This window comes from Scyliorhinus canicula, chromosome 8 (genome assembly GCF_902713615.1).
Source record: "Scyliorhinus canicula chromosome 8, sScyCan1.1, whole genome shotgun sequence".
In the NCBI taxonomy this organism is placed as follows: domain Eukaryota; kingdom Metazoa; phylum Chordata; class Chondrichthyes; order Carcharhiniformes; family Scyliorhinidae; genus Scyliorhinus; species Scyliorhinus canicula.
Window position 1 is genome coordinate 84,720,193 of NC_052153.1, and position 19,524 is coordinate 84,739,716.

The following is a 19,524-nucleotide window of genomic DNA, read 5'->3' on the forward strand; positions in this document are numbered from 1 at the left end:
ACGCGCGCCCGGCTCCAATGTCCCGGGATTAGGAACGCGCGCCCCCGTCTCCGCCCAGGCGCGCCCCGGGACCTGTCCAAGCGCGCTCCCCGAACCTGCCCAGCCCAGTCTAAGCGCGCTCCGGATCTGCCCCTCGCGCGTTCCCGGACCCGCGGGCACCGGCGCCGAGGTGGCAGTCAGAGCGTGAGGGGAAGTTTCCTCCGTCTGCCGCCTCTCCGACAGCTCCCCTCCCCGTCTGATTGAAGCGCCCGTCATGGCGGGCAGCAGTCGGCTCGGCCTCGCTCCCCGCCACCGCCTCTCGCTTTGCTCTGCTCCGGGTGGAGGGTGACTCGTCCGATTCCGAGTCAGACTCTGGGCGGAATAACAACGCCGGTGTCGGGAAAAGTCCCCGAGCCGAAGCAGCCAAGAAAAATAGCAGCAGCCAGCCCGGGGCCGGCAACAACGAGAAGAAGAAACAGAAAAGGAAGAAGAAGAAAGAACAACAGCAAAGCGAAGCGAATGAGGTAAGGAGACAGGAGGCAGACTCAGGCCGATCTCCAAACAGAACGGAGCAGCAAACTGTTCCGTTAAAAAAAATCAGTCCGGTTGTCTCGAATGTTTACATATGCGGGGCACAAATCTTCCGTTAAGTAGGTAAAAGAAATAACTTGCATTGTGCATTTCTGTTCACACTTTTTAAGTTGTGTCAACTGATCTTTATGGGCAAGCCTTTTTGTTCAATAAATTTAAATTTGTAACTTTGTGCAAACCGAGAAGTGAGTGGGGTGAACTGTAATCAAACCGTGCCGAGATGTTCATTTCAATTAAATGAATGTGGCTTTTTGAGGGTGTGGGTGTCCCTTCGACCACAACGTGTATTTAATTAGCGTCTTAAATTTAGTCAAAGCAACGTCATAAAACAAAACATGGCTGAGCCAGATAAGGTAATAGGATAGATGTCCAAAAGCATGGTCAGTGTGAAAGATTTTAAGAAACATCTTAAAACAGGAAAGTGGAGGGATTTAGGCAGGGTATATATTCCAGAGCTTGGGCCTGGGCAACTGAAAGCAAGGCCAGGTGGTTTGGTGGAACACTGATAACTCTTGAGAGTTATTGGGAGGGAGGCAAACTAGAGGTAGGAAGGGGCCAGACCGTGGAGGGATCTGAAAACAGGGATGGGAATTTTAAGATGAGATGTTGCTTAACCAATGTAGGTCAGCAAACACAAGAGGTGACAAGTGGAGCAGCACTTGGTGCATGTGAGGCAGCAAACTTTTGGATGACTTCAAGTTTACGGAAGGCACAATATGGGAAGCTGGTGAGGAGTGCTTTAGAATAGTCTAGTCTAAAGGTAATAAATGGTATGGATGAAGATTTCAGCAGCAGATGAGCTGAGACAAGGGCGAAGGTGGATTACAGAATGGAAAATATTATAGGCAGTCTTAGTGATGAAATATATATGTGGTCACAAACTCATCCCTGGTCAGATATGTCTGGATTGAGATCAGTTCACTCTGATACAGTTCCCATGATCAGGAATGAAGTCTTGCTATGAAACTGAATTTATGGTGTAGACTGAAGATAATGGGATTTCGTCTTCCCAAGATTCCTTGTAGGAAATTTCTGCTCAACAGGTACAGGATGATGGACAAGCAGCATAAAAGTTTAGAGACAGTGGAGGAATCAAGAGAGGTGATGGGTGGTGAAGTAGAGCGGGTGTCTTCAGTGTACATGTGGAAACTAATGTGTTTTCAGATGATTTTGTCAAAGGGTGGCAAGTAGATAAGTAGGAGGGGGCCAAGACTAGATCCTTGGGCAACATCAGAGGTAATGACCCAAGAGTATAAAGAGATACCATTGCAGATGACTTTCTGGGTCCAATTAAATAAGAATGGAGCCAAGTGAGAGCAGTGGTCCAAACTGCGTGATGGTGGAGTGACATTGAAGGAGGGTGGTGTGCTCAACCACATTAAAGGCTGCACAGGTGGAGAAGGAAGGACAGTTTACTTTAGTCACAGTCATATAGGTTGTCAGCCTGTGGCTTATAATAGCCATGTGGTACTGCGGCAAGTGTGGAAACCTGATTGGAGGGATTCAGACGTGGAGTTCTGGCAAAGGTGGGCACAGATTTGGCAGATAATAGCTCTTTTGAGAGGAAAGGGATGTTGAAGACGGTGGTAGTTTGCAGAAGACTTTTTTTAGGTATAGGACAATGACTGCAGATTTGAAGGAAAGGGGGAGAGTGTCTGAGGTAAGATTAGGATGACACAGTGGTTAGCACTGCTGCCTCACAGGGCCAGGGACCTGGGTTCAGTTCCGAACTTTGGTGACTGTGTGGAGTTTGTACGTTCTCCTCGTGTGGTGCGTGGGTTTCCTCCCACAGTCCAAAGATGGGGCAGGTTAGGTGGACTGGCCATTTTAATTGTCCCTCAGTTCCAAAGGTTAGGTAGGGTTACGGAGATAGGGTGGGGGAGTGAGCCCTCACAGGATGCTCTCTCTCAGGGTGATTCAGACTCGATGGGAATCTCCTTTACACTGTGCGATTCTTTTTTTTTAAACAAACATTTTATTGAGGCATTTATGGTTTATAGAACATAGAACAGTACAACACAGAACAGGCCCTTCGGCCCTCGATGTTGTGCCGAGTTATGATCACCCTACTCAAACCCACGTATCTACCCTATACCCGTAACCCAACAACCCCCCCCCCTTAACCTTACTTTTTAGGACACTACGGGCAATTTAGCATAGCCAATCCACTTAACCTGCACATCTTTGGACTGTGGGAGGAAACCGGAGCACCCGGAGGAAACTCACGCACACAGGGAGAGGACGTTATTATAATGAAATAATAAAATATACAAGTACGCAAGCAAACAGAGTTTAGTGCGTAACACATCCCTCCATCTCCTACTGTTCCCGCCTAAAACCCCCCCCCCCCCCCCCCCCCATTGCTGACAGTTTAGTTTTCTCCGAGTCGATAAACGGCTGCCACCTCCGGACGAACCTTAATGTTGATTCTCTCGGGGCGAACTTAACTTTCTTAAGACTGAGAAACCCAGCCATGTCACAAATCCATACCTCTGATTTCGGGGGCTTCGAGTCCCTCCACGCGAGTAATATCCATCTCTGGGCTACCAAGGAGGCAAAGGCCAAAACGTCATCCTCTCTCGTCCCCCCCTGGATTCCTGGGTCTTCCGACACTCCAAAAAGTGCGTCATACATTTGATCTATTTTTAATGTTCTTACCCACCTATCAATTATTTTGTTTAATTCTTTTAAATTCCATATATGCCTGACCAGTTTCTTTCTTTAGATTTCTAAACTTTGGTCTGGCACTACTTCATATGCACTTAATATGGTTTTCCTCTCTTAATTCCTAGATACCTCCTCTGATAGAGATGCAAACACTTCAGTAGCTCTACTACCAACTTTGTTTGAACCAACACTACCCATATTGTCTTTGGCCAATTCAATTGTTTAGCCACTTTCTCAAATGAGATGAAAAAGGCCTCCATATCTTTCTCATCAAGTCTTGGCAATTCTTGGAATATATTTAAACATATCCCTACTAAGGTTTTGGCGAGGAAGTATTTCATCTTCCTCTAGACCTTCCTCAGCTTATGCCTTTAACTCTAACAGTTGAATTTTATGTTCTCTTTACAGTCCCAGTTTCAGAAGTTCAAATTCTTTCTTTTTCCTTATCCTTTCTTCATTTGCTATTTTTAAATTTCCACCTCAATCTTTCTCCTTTCCATTTCTTTTTGAAAAGCTCTTTCTGTTTACTTTTTTCTGCCATTGCCAATCTCTACTTTTCCTTCATTTCCAATTTCTCTTCACTTCCGTTGTAATGAATTTTTAACTAATCTAATGATTCACGCCGTGTCTCTGGCAAATTTGAATATTGAGCTTGTATTATCTCTACCTTCCTCACCCCTTTAGATAAGGTTACTGCAGCTACTCCGCCAAACTCTAAGTTTTGCTTTAACCTTCCTTTGTAAACTATCCCGAGTATTCTCTTCCATACCCAAGAAAATGTTTGCAACTGAAAGAGCAATCTCCAGTCACTCCCTATTTAAATTTTAAAACCTGAAAGAATGCAATTGTTCCACACACACTCACTATCTTTAAGTTCAGTAACCCAAAGCCAAAAAAGGAATTATACTTAAAATCCTGGACCCAAGCCCCTATTATTACAATCCCAGACCAAACCCCAATAGTGGCTACGTTACCGGACCAAAATCCCCAATATTTTAGTTTGTTTGCAAGACTGTGCGGAAAGAATGATTTGCTCCAGGAGTGATTGTATAAAAATATAGGGCGTCACACCAAAAAAAAACAATTACCCCTTAACACTACTGCTCAATTTCCCATTAAACAACAAGAAAAGAAACCTGTAGCTCTCAATTCAGCTTAAAAATCCTTCGTTCGTCACAGAAGCAATGAGGAGGTACGTAGAGTTATTTCATAATATGGTAACTCTAAATGTCAATCCAATGTCTGAAGCAAAGTATGTCTGCAGTACTCCAGGGGCTAGTTGGCTGACCAACTAGCCTAGCTCACTAATGGTACCCGAGGGTGAGTTTACCATTAGGCATTGAAACTCTTCAACAAGTTGCACGCAAAATTGCAGAGCGTGCTCTAATGGGATTAATGGTATAAAGGTGGTTTCAACCAGACGACTACCAGTGTTGGGTGGCTTTAGGATGGACAATTTATTTAGTGACCTTTAAAGCACTGCCAATATACACATTTGGATGTTGTCACTCCTAATCTCTCTCACTTGGGTAGATTTGATATGTCTCTTTAGTGGGAAAAGTGTGAACTTCATTACGAATTCATTATGAATTTCTCAAAGCTGCATTTGGAGACTGTAAACATGGTGTGGGGTTTGTGCTTACCAGTTGATCAAAACACATTTGAAGAATGCAATATGAAAAATTTCCTTACTCTTGATATGTTACTACTATGATAAGCAATGGAGAGTTGAAAGAAACAGCTATTACTTTTTAAAATTAGCTGAGTTTTTAGAAACACATTAAACAAAAACAGCTCAGATTTTGGTTTATTTATATTTCTGTATATCTTGAGATATAATTACTTAAAATAATTACCTTGCATATATGCAATGAATACAAGGACAAGTGTGTCAGGTGGTAATGTTTCTGGTCCTTTCAAGTGCTCATGAAACTTGACTAATCTTCCATGTTTTGTTGATTCTCTTCTACTTGTAGCTGTGTACTTGGCAAATGTCAGGCTATTTGCCTTCTGTTTACTGCCCCATTGGCTGAAGGAGAGTTTGGAGTCCGACCTAATACAAAGGAAGGCGGTTGTGGTTGTTGGAGATCAATCATCTTAGCCGCAGGATATCGCTGCGGGGACTAATACTTGCGCCACTACCCGTGCCAGCCAATGACCATATTCAACAAGAGATAATCTATAACTCGGCCCTTGCCGTTCATTAGCATTAACATTCTCCATTATCAACAAACCCAGGATTATTATTGACTAGCAGCTGAACTGGACCAGCCATATAAATACTGTGGCTATAAAAGCCAGTCAAAGAATGGGAATTTTGCAGAGAGTAACTCCCCTCCTGACTCCAATATCCTGTCCACTATCTCCCAAGGCACATTTTAGGAGTGTGATGAAATAATCCCCACTACCTGGATGAGTGCAGCTCCAACAACAGTCAAGAAGCTCAATACCATCCAGGGCAATGCAGTCTTCTTGATTGGCACCCATCCACCACCTTAAACATTCACTCCCAGTACCCAAACAAAATGTTAGCAGTGTGTACCATCTCCAAGACTCATTAAGTCTCCTTTGACATCACTTTCCAAACCCGTGACCACCTCCACTTGAAAGGACAAGGGATGCATGGGAACATCAAACTGCAAGTTCCCCTTTGAGCCAAACACTATCTTGACTTAGAACTGTATCACTGTTCCTTCACTATTGCTGGATCATCAACCTAGAACTCCTTCCCGATCAGCATTGTGGGTATGCCTATACCGCATGTACGGCAAACCAGCAGGAGGCCAAAGAGGCCGGTGTTCTGGCCTTTGCGTCCCTAGTAGCCCGGCAGAGGATTCTTCTTCAGTGGAAGGATGCGAAGCCCCCAAGCGTGGAGGCCTGGATCAATGATATGGCGGAGTTCATTAAATTGGAGAAGGTGACATTTGCTTAGAGGGGATCAGTACAAGGGTTCTTTAGGCGGTGGCAGCCTTTCCTGGACTTCCTGGCAGAACGGTAGGGAAATAGGCCGGCAGCAGCAGCAGCAACCCGGGGGGGGGGGGGGGGGGGGGGGGGGTTTGGGTTTGGATCGGTGGGAGGGAGAACTGTGTACATGGGTCTGTGGGATGTGGCGGGTGTTATCTCTTTCTCTTTTGTCGTTGGGTGTTCTTTTGGGTTTTTTTTTGTCTTTGTAGTTGCTTTTGAAGTTGGGTGGGAATTGTTCTTGGGGTGTTACCACGGTTGCTTTGTTAATAGAATTGAGCTGTTTATATTTTGTAAAAATTTCAATAAAAATTATTTAAAAAAAAAAAATGTACGGCAAACCATTCAAGAAGATGGCATACCACCACGGCAATCAGGGATGGGCAATAAGTGCTGACCTAGCCATGATGCATACATCCCGGCAAATGAATAAATAAAGAAGACCCCTGGCACCAGAATGATAATATTGAAAACTTTACTGTGGGGTGAAATTCCCTAACTTTGTATTTGGAAGGTCAAAACCCTCTCACCCATTGATGCCTTGGTCTTCCCGTTACACTGTCCCCACCCAAAAGCCACCTCATAAAATACTTTGATTCTTGTGTAGAATAAATGTAGAATTATAATTCTCCAATTTGAATTTGCACTTATTAAAATTCTGTCATTTTGCAAAATATTTATTGGTGTGCTGAAGCAAAATGCATATTTATAATTAATATGACCATTTCCAAGGCAAGTGATTGTTGCATTCCTATACTTGTGTTGCTGGAGCAAATTTGGAGGAGTAATTTATTGCCCGAGTGCCACACTTTTCCATAGCATTAGAGACAATGAAAATACCGGTTAGAATTTTTGAATGATGTTGTGCCTACATGCCATTGTGATGTAAAGGTGCTCGCCTACAATATGGTGTATGGAGTCACATGGTATTAGACTCCGAGAACATTTTGCTGACCATTGGTAGCAGCACCAAGCATGTCATTAACTGAAATCTGTACATGGTTAAAGATGGGCGGCAGGGTAGCACAGTAGTTGGTACTGTTGTTTCACAGTGCCAGGTTCAATTCCCGGCTTGGGTCACTGTCTGTGTGGAGTCTGCATGTTCTCCCTATGTCTGTGTGGGTTTCCTCTGGGTGCTCCAGTTTCCTCCCACCAGTCCTGAAAGTTAGGTAATTTGGACATTCTGAATTCTCCCTCTGTGTACCCGAACAGGTGCCGGAATGTGACGACTAGGGGCTTTTCGCAGTAACTTCATTGCAGTGTTAATGTAAGCCTACTTGTGACAATAAAGATTATTATTATTGTTATATGAACAATAAATGGTTTATGTTTAAACATACAAATCTCAAGATCTGATAATTTGAGACCCCAAACAAACCCATAACACAACAGTAACTCTTTCAAATCACCTGTCACAAAATACTCCTTCCTAAGACCATTCCGAGAAATGTTTTGGTGATTATTTTAATAAATTGTCTTATTGGTTCTTTTATAATTGCAGTGTGTAAGCAGTTAAGTATTCACTGAATTGGAAAGTAGATCCTTTTCAAACCAAAAAAAAAGTGTCGTCAAACGAGAAAAGGACAAAGAGGGAAGCTATTCAGCCCCTTCTCACATGGTTGTAACAGGTATTAATGCACTATTGAGTGTATTCTAAAGACCACTCAACTAGTGGGAAATATATAAAAGAACATATTTGCAAGGAAATTACAAAGAGGTTCAAAACCTATAGAATAATTATAATGGGGGACTTTAATTATCCTAAGTGTTCTTATCGTGTAACGGCAGGAGAGGAAGAGTTTATAATGTGAATTCAGAATCTTCTAGAGCAGTGTGTTCCAATCTGCGAGGAGGAAGGCATTGCTGAATGTTACTCTGAGGAGTGAGGCACGTCAAGTGGATCAAGTATCAATAGGGGAATATTCAGGAGACAGTGATCATAATATTTTAAGATTTAGCTTAGAAATGGAAAGGCAAGGAGTAAACCAGTAGAAAAAATAACTAATTGGGGGAGGGACAATATTAATCGGATCGAGCACACTCAAATTGGAATGAAAAATTGTCAGGCAAGTAGCTGAAGAAGATAGATACTAAGTCGAATAACAAAACCAGAACACCCGACTCAATGAAAGAAGTTAGATAAAAAGGTGCCTATGATGGGTGTTAGGGAGATAATACAAGTAAGAACCAGGGTAAATATGAAGTACAGAGGGGAAGTGAAAAAAATGAAAAGCAAAAAGAGAGCAGACACTAGGAGCTATCGAAAAAAGGGAATCTAAAAGTCTTCAACATTATCTCATTCCAAACCAAGTACGAAACCAGATGCTGGTCTTTTTTATATAGTAGTAGATGTATTTACAGAGTGCAGCGTGATATATGCTGCCTTCTCCCTACCCAACACCCAGTGTCCCAGCAATCGTCCTTGAAATGTGCTTAAGGTACTGAATCAATCAAAGTCCTCCACCTGTGTATCCTTAACCTTGATAACTAATTAACATTTTATAGGCATATAAATAGTGAGTGGGTGCTAACAAAAGGAGTGGTGCTTTATACATGGGGGTTGAGGCTTGGCTGCAATACTAAATGAATACTTTGTATATGTCTTTACCATTGAGGAAGGTGTTGCCAAAGATGAAGTGAAAGACAAAGCAGTTGAGAATCTTTTGTTTATTAAACAGTCAACAGTAACAAACATGAGAAAATCAACTACAGAGCATTCCACATATCACACTAACCATTAAACAACAAAGAAACAGGGTAGCACGGTGGCGCAGTGGGTTAGCCCTGCTGCCTCACGACGCCGAGGTCCCAGGTTCGATCCCGGCTCTGGGTCACTGACCGTGTGGAGTTTGCACATTCTCCCCGTGTTTGTGTGGGTTTCGCCCCCACAACCCAAAAATGTGCAGGCTAGGTGGATTGGCCATGCTAAATTGCCCCTTAATTGGAAAAAAATAATTGGGTACTCTAAATTAAATTTTTTAAAAACCAAAGAAACACCACTGTTCCATATTGGTACCAATACAATACTTTCTCAGCTCATTGTCACAAACCAAACAAATGATATCACCCCTCTTAGGTTCCTTAACAGAAACTGGCGATAAGTCTGAGAATGTGTTATCATGTCCAGAACTACAGTACTGGGTTGGTTAAAATTGATGAAGAAGAGGTAATAGATTGGTTTTGTTTAAAGTTAATAAGTCACAAGGACCAAATCAGATGCATCTGAGGATACTGAGGGAAATAAAGGTGGAAATTTCAGAGGTAGTGGCCATCATCCATTTATCATTGGCTATGGAGTGATGCCAGAGCAATGGAGAATTTTACCCTGTTTAAAATGGTGCTCGGTGTAAGAGGCTCAGAGACCAGACAATAAATTTGAACAAGGATGCTCTTGATGCCGTGATTATCAGGATAATTTATCAAGCAACAACGTTAGAGTTAACTTAAGAAAGCAATCAATATCCTTGTTTAGATCATTGTTGATTCCCTGATTTTTGTGGCTACGGACAGCTCATGATGCTTTCTCCCTCTCTTCTTCACCCCCCCCCATATGTATTCCTGAAATCTATGCAACATGCTTCTTCAAATCTAATGCTTTTTATCCTCTGTAACCAGAGCTTTTCCCCATATTCTGATGATGCCATTGTGCTTTGAACTTGTAATTTTACCTGTCCATACTTACAGCAACTCGTCAATCATGACCACACCTGTGGTGACAACCTGAATAGGATATACTTAATGTAATCATGAAAAGCCCCTAGTCGCCACACTCCAGTGCCTGTTCGGGTTCACAGAGGGAGAATTCAGAATGTCCAAATTACCTAACATGACGTCTTTTGGGACTTGTGGGAGGAAACCGGAGCACCCAGAGGAAAGACACAGGGGCAACGTGCAGTCTCCGCACAGACAGTGACCCAAACCGGAAATCGAACCTGGGGCCCTGGCACAGTGACGCAACAGTGCTAATCACTGTTACCATGCCGCCAATTTAACTCGTCACAGAGACAATGTTTCCTCTAAAATTAACCATTCATCTCATACAAAATACAAAACGTATAAAAGATACAGAAAGAATAAAAGTTTCACAATTTTTTCACAGGCTAAGCCCAGCAATTTACAGGCGAATCAGTTTAATCTCAATGGTAGGAAAGCTTTTAAAAATGCTAATCCTGGAACAAAATTAACAGTTACTGGGAAAGGTGTGGATCAATTAAGGAAACTTGGTGCAAATTTGTTAAAGGCAACCCTTCTTTGAGTTTTTGGTGAGGATAATGTTGTTGAGGTGGTTAAAAAAACATTTTTTTACTAATACTAATTTCCTTCAGCTCCTCACTAAAACTTGTGTTTCTCAGAACTTCTGGTACATTATTCATGCCTTCCTTTGTGAAGACAAGCAAAGTACGAATTTAGTTCCTCAGCCATTTCTTTGTTCCCTGTTATAAATTTCCCCGTTTCTGACTGTAAGGGGCCTACATTAGTTTTGTCAACCTTTTTCTCTTTACATATTACAGTCAGTTGTTAAATTGTGTTTTCAAATTGTATTTTCCCCTTCTTAATCAATTCCTTGGTCTGCCTTTGTTGAATTTGAAACCGTTTCCAATCCTCAGATCTATTGCTTTTTCTAGCCAATTTGTATGCCTCTTCTTTGAATCTAATACTATCTCTAATTCAACTTGTAAACCATGGTTTGGCCGCAGTTCCCTTTCTACTCTTGCGCCAAATAGAAATAAGCAACTTTTGGAATTCATCTATCCGTTCTTTGAATGCCTGCCATTGCCTGTCCGCTGATCTTCCTTTCAGTAATGTTTCCCAGTCCGTCATTCCCGTACCAGCCTCCCTGGACAGGCGCCGGAATGTGGCGACTAGGGGCTTTTCACAGTAACTTCATTGAAGCCTACTCGTGACAATAAGCAATTTTCATTTCATTTTTCATTGCCAGCTCATGCCTCATACCATAATAGTTACCATTATTGAGGTTCAGGACCTTGGTCTCAGAATCAACTACCTCACTATTCACCTTGATAAAGAATTTTAGCATATTATGGTCACTCAACCCCAAGGGTTCTCTCTCTCAACTAGATTGCAATCTAATCCTTCCTCCTTGCACAACACCCAGTCTACGATGGCCTGTTCCCTTGTTGGTTCCTCAACATACTGGTCCAGAAAACTTCCCGCATACACTCCAGAAATTCCTCCTCTACTGCACTGTGACTGATTTGAGTCACCCAATCTATATGCAAATTAAAGTCACCCATAATCGCAGATGTTTCTTTAACACAGGCATCTCTGATTGTCTGTCAAATGCTATTTCCAACATTACCACTGCAGTTTGGTGGTCTGTATAGCACCCCAACGAATGTTTTTTGCCCCTTGATGTTTCTTAACTCGACCCAGACAGATTCCACCTCATCTGTACTAATATCTTTCCTCAATATTGTATCAATATCTTCTAAAGGGCACAATTTAAAAAAAAATTAGAAGACACAAAAGTTCAAAGTATTACGAACTGTGAGGAGGATAGACTTCAGGACGGCATAGACTGGTGCAATGGATGGCTACATGGCAGGTGAAATTTAATGCAGATGTGTGCTACATTTTGGTAGGAAGAATGAAGAGAGGCAGTATAAAATAAAGACTATAATTCTAATGTAGTGCAGGAATAGAAATCTGAGGATATATGTGTTTAAATCATTGAAGGCGGCAGTGTAGCTTCACAAAGACTTAAAGGAGCAAATGGAATCCTGGGCTTTATAAAATAGAAGCATAAACAAGGATGATCCTTTTGTAAAACGCTGTTCATCCTCAACTGGAGTACTATGACCAATTCTATGTATCACATTTTAGGAAGGATGCAAAGGCTCTTGGAAAGGGTACAGAAAAGATTTATGAGTGGTTTCTAGGGTAAGGGACTTCAGTTACTTGATAGATTGGAGAAGCTGGATTGTTACCCCAAGAGAAGGTTGAGAGGTGATTTGATAGAACTGTTCAAAATCATGAAGAATCTAATTTGAATAGATGAAGGGAAATTGTTTCTGTTAGCAGAAGGGTCAGGAACCAGGGGATACTTACTTAAGATATTTGCCAAAAAAATCAAGAGCAATATGTGAAAAATCTTAGCAACGCTCATTAGTTTGGACCTCGAAGTCTCCAGTGGGGATCTCCAGTGGCAGGGTGGTATGACTTATAGTGGGGTATTATCAATATAGTGTGAAAAATTGGGGGAAGTTTCATTTGGTGCAGATTTTATGTAAGGTGATAAGAAATGATTTTTACTGAGGTCAGTTTTAACTTGATAGTAAACATTCCATTGTATTGTGTATATTGTTAATGTAGGTAGGAATCAAGTTTCAGGTCTCTTCACTGATCAAATGTTTAATTGGTTTTTAGCCATGTTCAAATTTATTGATCTGATTTAAAGTTTAAAAAACCCTGAAACTTCAGGGACTGGTTTAACATCGAAATCCTATTTCTTTATCGGTATTGTATCATCTATTGCAACAATTGCCTGAATTCTAAACCAAATAATTAGTTTTTCAAAAGTATACAATATTATTATCATAAGGGCAGCACGGTAGCATTGTGGATAGCACAATCGCTTCACAGCTCCAAGGTCCCAGGTTCGATTCCGGCTTGGGTCACTGTCTGTGCGGAGTCTGCACATCCTCCCCGTGTGTGCGTGGGTTTCCTCCGGCTGTTCCGGTTTCCTCCCACAGTCCAAAGATGTGCAGGTTAGATGGATTGGCCATGATAAATTGCCCTTAGTGTCCAAAATTTCCCTTTGTGTTGGGTGGGGTTGGGGATAGGGTGGAGATGTTGACCTTGGGTAGGGTGTTCCTTCCAGGAGCTGGTGCAGACCCGATGGGCCGAACGGCCTCCTTCTGCACTGTAAATTCTATGTCTATTGTTTTGAGACGAGGCTAAAAATAATTTTATTGAGAATAAGGATGAATTATTGAATTAAAATTTAAGAATTTGATTGTTTTGTGCTTCTTTCCCCCATCTCCTCTCCCCTCCACAAGTGGAAATTACTGTGTCCAATGCTTGAGTTTGTAAAAGATCTGAATTTAGCCAGGGACTGTAAAGCATTCAAATATGACTTTGAGACAAACCAGAACAACAGCAAAATGATTAAATCATCAAATGGTTTGTCATCAGAATCAATCTTGACTTTGGTACAAAAATATATGTTTTGATTATTTTTTTGTTTCTTTTTCTTTTTAAAGCTAAGAAGTCTAGCCTTTGGAAAAAATGTTTCAAAATCCTGTTCTGTTACTGCTCCCAGTGTGAATACTGGATCTTTGCAGTCAGAGCAATTCCTGAACAGCCAGAATCTACCAGTAGTAGAGGGTGAGAAGTGGGAGCAGTGGAGAGAAAAGGACGAACAGGTGAGAACTGTTGATGGAAATACAATAATTAAAATATTCTGAAACTGAATGTTGCAGTAATTAATTATGTTTTAGTCATTTACAATAAACCTTTTCATATATTTTTCTTAACTTTACTGCTGCGGTGCCCCTAGCCAACCTCCCCCAGTACAGCTATAACCCTAGCATCTAACTGGCAGTGTGAAAAATTGTCCTGTACACAAGAAACAGGTCAAATCCAGCCCAGTCAATTACCGCCCCATCAATCTACTTCCTGTCAGCAGTGAAGTGATAGGAAGGATCACCAACAGTGCCATCAAATGATACTTAATGAACAATAACCTGCTCGCGGACGCTCAGTTTGATTTCTGCTCCTGACCTCATTATAGCCTTGGTTCAAACATGGACAAAAGTGCTGAAAGCCAGGCGAGGGTGACAGCCCTTGATAACGAGACTGAGCAGGGCAGGTAGGGGGAAACCCTCCGCTGGTTGGAGTCATACCTGGCACAAAGGAAGATGGTTGTGGTGTTTGGACGTCGATCATCTCAGCTCCAGGACATCACTGCAGGAGTTCCTCAGGGTAGGGTCCTCGGCCCAACCAGATGCTTCATCGATGACCTTCCTTCCATCATAAGGTCAGAAGTGAAGATATTCGCTGATGACTGCACAATGTTCAGCACCATCTGCGACTCCTAAGGTACTGAAGCAGTCCCTGTCCATATGCAGCAAGACCTGGACAATATCTAGGCTTGGGCTGACAAGTTGCAAATAACATTTGCGCCATTCAAGTGCCAGGCAATGACCATCGTCTACAAGGGAGGATCTGACGTTCAATATCATTACCACCTCTGAATCCCCCGCTATCAACATCCTGGGGATTATCATTGACCAGAAACTGAAATGGTCTAGCCATGTAAATATAATGACTATCAGAGCAGGTCAAAGGCTAGGAATCCTGCAGCGAGTAACCCCCTCCTGACTCCCCCAAGCCTGTCCACCATCTACAAGATACAAGTCAGGAGTGTAATGGAATACTCTCCACTGACCTGGATGAGTGCAGCTCCAACAACACTCAAGCTCAACATCATCCAGGACAAAACAATCCACTTGATTTCTACCCCTTCCACCACCAACCAACAGTGGCAACCGTGTGTACCATCTTCAAGATGCATTGCAGGAACACACCAAGGTTTCTTGGGCAGCACCTTCCAAACTCATAACTAGAAACTGAAATGGACTAGCCATATAAATACTGCGGCTTCCAGAACATACCAAAGGCTAGGTATTCTGCGGCGGGTAACTCACCCAAGTCCTGTCCACCATCTACAAAGCACAAGTTTACTACCACTTCAATATAGAAGGACAAGGGCAGCAGATACCTGGGAACATTATAACCTGGAGGTTCCCCATCAAGTCATTTACCATCCTTCACTGTCACCTAGGTCCAAATCCTGGATTTCCCTCCCTAACAACACTCTGAGTGTACCTACACCTTTGGGACTGCAATGGTTCAAGAAGGCAGCTTACCGCCATCTTCTGAAGATCAACCAGGATGGGCAATAAATGCTGGCCTTGCCAGAGACACTCCCATCCTGTAGATGAATAAAAAATGTCCAATACTAAAAATTATAGACTGCCTTTTAGTAGGTTATGACGATTTTGAAAATACATAATCATTTAGAATGCAGAGACCATTTAATACAGACTGTTGTAACCGCAGTATTTCTGGAACCAATGATAAAAGTTTCACTAAACATTGTGTGTTTTTTTTTATTGTTTTGTGAATAGCTGACGAGTGAATTATATGAAGCAGATCTCCAAAAAGCTTTACTGATTAGCAAGTTGGAATATGAGGAGCATAAGAGTGTACGTAAATATCTGGCACCTGAAAAATAAAGTTAATTGTTTTTTTGAAATTGTTGTAGTACGAGATTCTAATTGTGAGAATTGACATAGATATACTGTTCCATGAAAAGTATCCTGCGTGGATATAGATGCCCCTTATTTTATCTGCAATAGAAATAGTAGCACCCCTGAAACATAAAAAGTTACCAATAATGTCTCCGTACAATTTCAATTTTCTGGATGGTGCTTGGTCCATTTGAGAAGAAATCTAATTGTGAACATGCCCATATATGTTCAGACTCACTCTTGCTTGTTTCTCATCCCAGTTTATCCAGTCAAATAAGTTATTTCATGCTGTGCTCATTATTAACTTCAGCACTTCGTAGCATTCTGATTTTATAATTTATACAGTGCAGAAAGAAATAAACTAGTCACAAAGGATTTGATTTTAATAATCAATTAGTTTGTCAAAACAGTGAATCAATTTAAGAATAAATCTTGGCTTTTTTGTGCACATTATTAACTACAAAATAATATCTACCTCACCCACCAAAGAACAAGGCATGTTTTACTTTGTCCTGGAATCATTGCTGTTTTTGCTACATTTTCTAAGTAGTTGATCATCTGCTTATTCCTTACATTACTAGTTTGCACATCTCAACTTTAATATAAATTTTAAGAGTCGATACATCATGAATACAATGAACAAAGTTATCTGACCATTTTAATTTAGCTTCAGGAACATAAGAACAGGCATATGCCATGTGGCATCTTGAGCCTGGTTCCTCGATTCAGTTGGGTCATAGCTGATCTATACCACAACGCCATCCAAGGTTAGTAATTCCTATGGGGTGGTGCACAAAACTGAACACTAATTCAGCTGAAGACTGACCAAGGCTCACTGTACAAGTAAAGCATCACTCCCTCATTTTTCTATTCCAATTTCCTTGGGATAAATGCCTTCATTCTATTAGCCTTTTTGAGTTATTACTTTGTCCATTAGCCTTCAGTAATTAGTTTATGTAAACACCAAAACCCCTTTGTTTCTCCACAGTTATTACTCTTTCAGCATTAATTAAATATTCCAATTTGTCTTTTCTCTGATCAAAAATGGATGATCCAGACTTTTGCACATTGATTTCACTGCCATAGTTTTTCCAACTCTTCATTTATGCTCGCAATGTACTCTGCACCCTAATAGTAATATCACACCCAAAACTGGGTATGCAACTCTGTTGCTTTCTTCAGATAAATGATGTTTATCATGGAAAACTAAGGCTTCAACATCATTCAGGAACATCACTTGTTATTCGCCAGTCAGCTTGTTTCCTTTTACCTCGTTTTTTTCCTCTCTCAACTCTAGTCACAAGATTGCTTCCAATTTCATGTGTTTTTAGTTTGCTAATAATTTCTTCTGTAGTGCCTGCTTTGAATCTACAAACACTCAATTTTCCAGCATGCTCCCGACTTCCTTAAATTCTGGTTGATTAGTCTGACGTGACCTATACATCAGAGATCCATGTTAATCATTTTGTTTTAATCAACTCTTATGATTCCTGTGGAGGAGTGATAATCAAAATGACCAAGTTTACCAAAGCGCCCTCAAAAGAAGAAATTACTCACAAGTATTCATTTTTATAACATTTACTTTAACATGAATCAGAACCAATACAAATTAATATGAATAAAATGATACTTAAAATAGGAATGTGAATTTCACTTTAAATACATCAGCGCTATCTCTTGGACAACCACAAGAAATCCCCTTCTGCATTACCTAGCTACGCAGTTTGCTATATTCTGTTTTTTCACACAGGGTAGGTCATACGTTGTATCGTAAGCTTTCATATGTTTTTTATGGATATGGTTATAATTAAAAAAGCAAACTTCTACATACCCTCTCTCCCTCTGCTGAAGATAGTCCTTGCTTTGCTCTTCCAGAATTCTTTCTGACCTACCAACCAAGAATATCCCACTCACGATCTGGCCCTCTGATACAAACTGTCAGTTCTTTCACATGTCTGAAATATTTGCACCACTTTTTAGGATTCAGTACCTTTTATCTGGCTTGCACATCATTCCCCCAAGAACTTCTGGAATCCTATTTTTCTTCTTACTGCTAAACAGAAAACTAACCTTTGCCTGGGGCTTTGCTGGCTTCTCTCACAAAGTTTGTGCATTTCTTTCTGGCTCTATTTGCTTTTCCTTTGTGTCTACATCTATGTGTTGATTGCCTTCACCCTCCAAATCTTCTGCGTGTAGCTCTCCTTTGTCCTTTATAGCAGGTGCTTCTTTGTCTATCTTTTCTGTGACTGGCCACACATCTTTTCGTATCTTAACTTCCTGCTGCTTTCAGGTCAAGGGTTGCCAGGTCACGTGGAGCAGTATTTCTTATCTCAAATTACAATTTATCCCTTTTCAATTGATGCAAACTCGCAAAAGTCCTTTTCAAGCATCCTTAAAAGTAATTCTAGATTCCATAGATATTTTAAAGAAATTACAAATGTTCCTTCCTGTACTACTTTCGGGTCAGAGGTCGTCGTAGTTCCTATTTATCCAAGTACCCACTCACTCTGTCCCCATTGATTGTATCAGTTGTGGGAAATTACTAGAAGTTAAATTAACAGGGCTGTAAGATACCAAGCTCTCCGTCATTTCTTAAATGCTAAAGTGACATTTGCAATTTACCAATCCAAGTGCACAATTCCTCATTCTGCTTTATTCTTGCCATTCTAATTGTAATGCCTGACTTACAATTGATGCAAATTCTTAAAAGCTTTTTTCAAACATTCTTAAAAACAATTAGAGATTCCTTAAACATTTTAATGAAATTACAGTTTTGAATGTACATTAATATTAAACTTTCAGATTTAAATTCAAAATCACTTTTCTAATTTTTTGCAGTGTTATGCTGATAATACTTCTCTCAAAACAAAAGGGCCAAGTAGAAAAGAAAAAAGAAAACACCTTCAGGGAAAAGATAAACCAGCCACCGTTTCATTAAAAGATTTTCAAACTGATGGAAGTACAGGTAGTATTGGGGTTATGTTGGTGTTCAATTTTATTTTGAAATGTGTTGTTTTAGTAGAAAGAAAATCTGATGTTCATACACAGGAATGTTTCTCCCATTTTTAAATATTACAGCTAGCTTTTACATAATATGAAACATTACAGCACAAAAAGAGATCATTTGCCGAATTGTGCCATGAGCCAACTGGTCTAATCCCCCACCTCCTTGGGTGGCACGGTGGCGAGCACTGCTTCCTCACGGAGTCTGGGACCCGGGTTCGATCCCGGCCCCGGGTCAGTGTCCGTGTCGAGTTTGAACATTCTCCCCATGTCTGTGTGGTCTCACCCCCACAACCCAAAGATGTGTAGGTGGATTGGACATGCTAAATTGCCCCTTAATTGGAAAAAATAATTGGGTACTCTAAATTTAAAAAAATATATATATAATTCCACCTCCTTACTTGGTTCCTACAATCTTTAAAATCTATTCAGAATTTAGTGTAGCCAAGTCTGGAGGACCAAAAGCATCAATGAGGGTTTCAACAGCAGGTAGGCTGAGATGAGAAATATTAGAGGTGTAAGTAGGCAGTCTTAGTGATGGAGAAGATTTGGAGTCAGTTCAGTTTCAGGTTAAATAGAGTGGTGAAGTTGTGAGCTGTGTGCTTCAGCTGGAGTACAGGAAAGGAGATGAAACCAGTGGTGAGGAAATGAGATTTGTGGTGGATATTGTAAGCTTTGTGTTGTCCTCATTTGGAGAGACCTCAAGTCAGATCATTGGATGCCAGACTTCATGCAATTGATTTAACGTTGGGTAATTTGGATGACAAAAACTGGAGTTCCATGAACTGTGTGTTGCAATATTTAAATAAAGATTTTAATAACTCCCTCGTCAAATTGCTCATTGTGCAAGGCTGTGCTGGCATCCATAAAAGCTGACCACATGATGAGTGAGATATGGCTGACAAAAGTAGGTTACTTAAATATGGCTTTGTTGCAAATTTAATAAATGATTGCATTTTCAATTGGCTGATCCTGCACTGTTCTCTTTGCGTTAATTGATTTTAGTGGATAGTCATCAATTTCTACAATTTTATTTTTGTGTTCTCGG

At 41.0% G+C, this 19,524-nt stretch overlaps 1 protein-coding gene across 1 annotated transcript in view; it reads left to right on the forward strand.

Moving 5' to 3' along the window:
- Positions 1 to 239: 239 nt before the first annotated feature.
- Positions 240 to 19,524, forward strand: part of gkap1 (G kinase anchoring protein 1) — a gene marked incomplete at its 5' end in the record, with an annotated part of 79,303 nt that continues 60,018 nt past the window's right edge. The window contains 4 exons of the mRNA XM_038804878.1: positions 240 to 503; positions 13,422 to 13,583; positions 15,351 to 15,428; positions 18,312 to 18,438. Of these exons, the coding sequence (XP_038660806.1) occupies positions 240 to 503; positions 13,422 to 13,583; positions 15,351 to 15,428; positions 18,312 to 18,438 (631 nt within the window). The remainder of the gene's footprint in view (positions 504 to 13,421; positions 13,584 to 15,350; positions 15,429 to 18,311; positions 18,439 to 19,524) is intronic.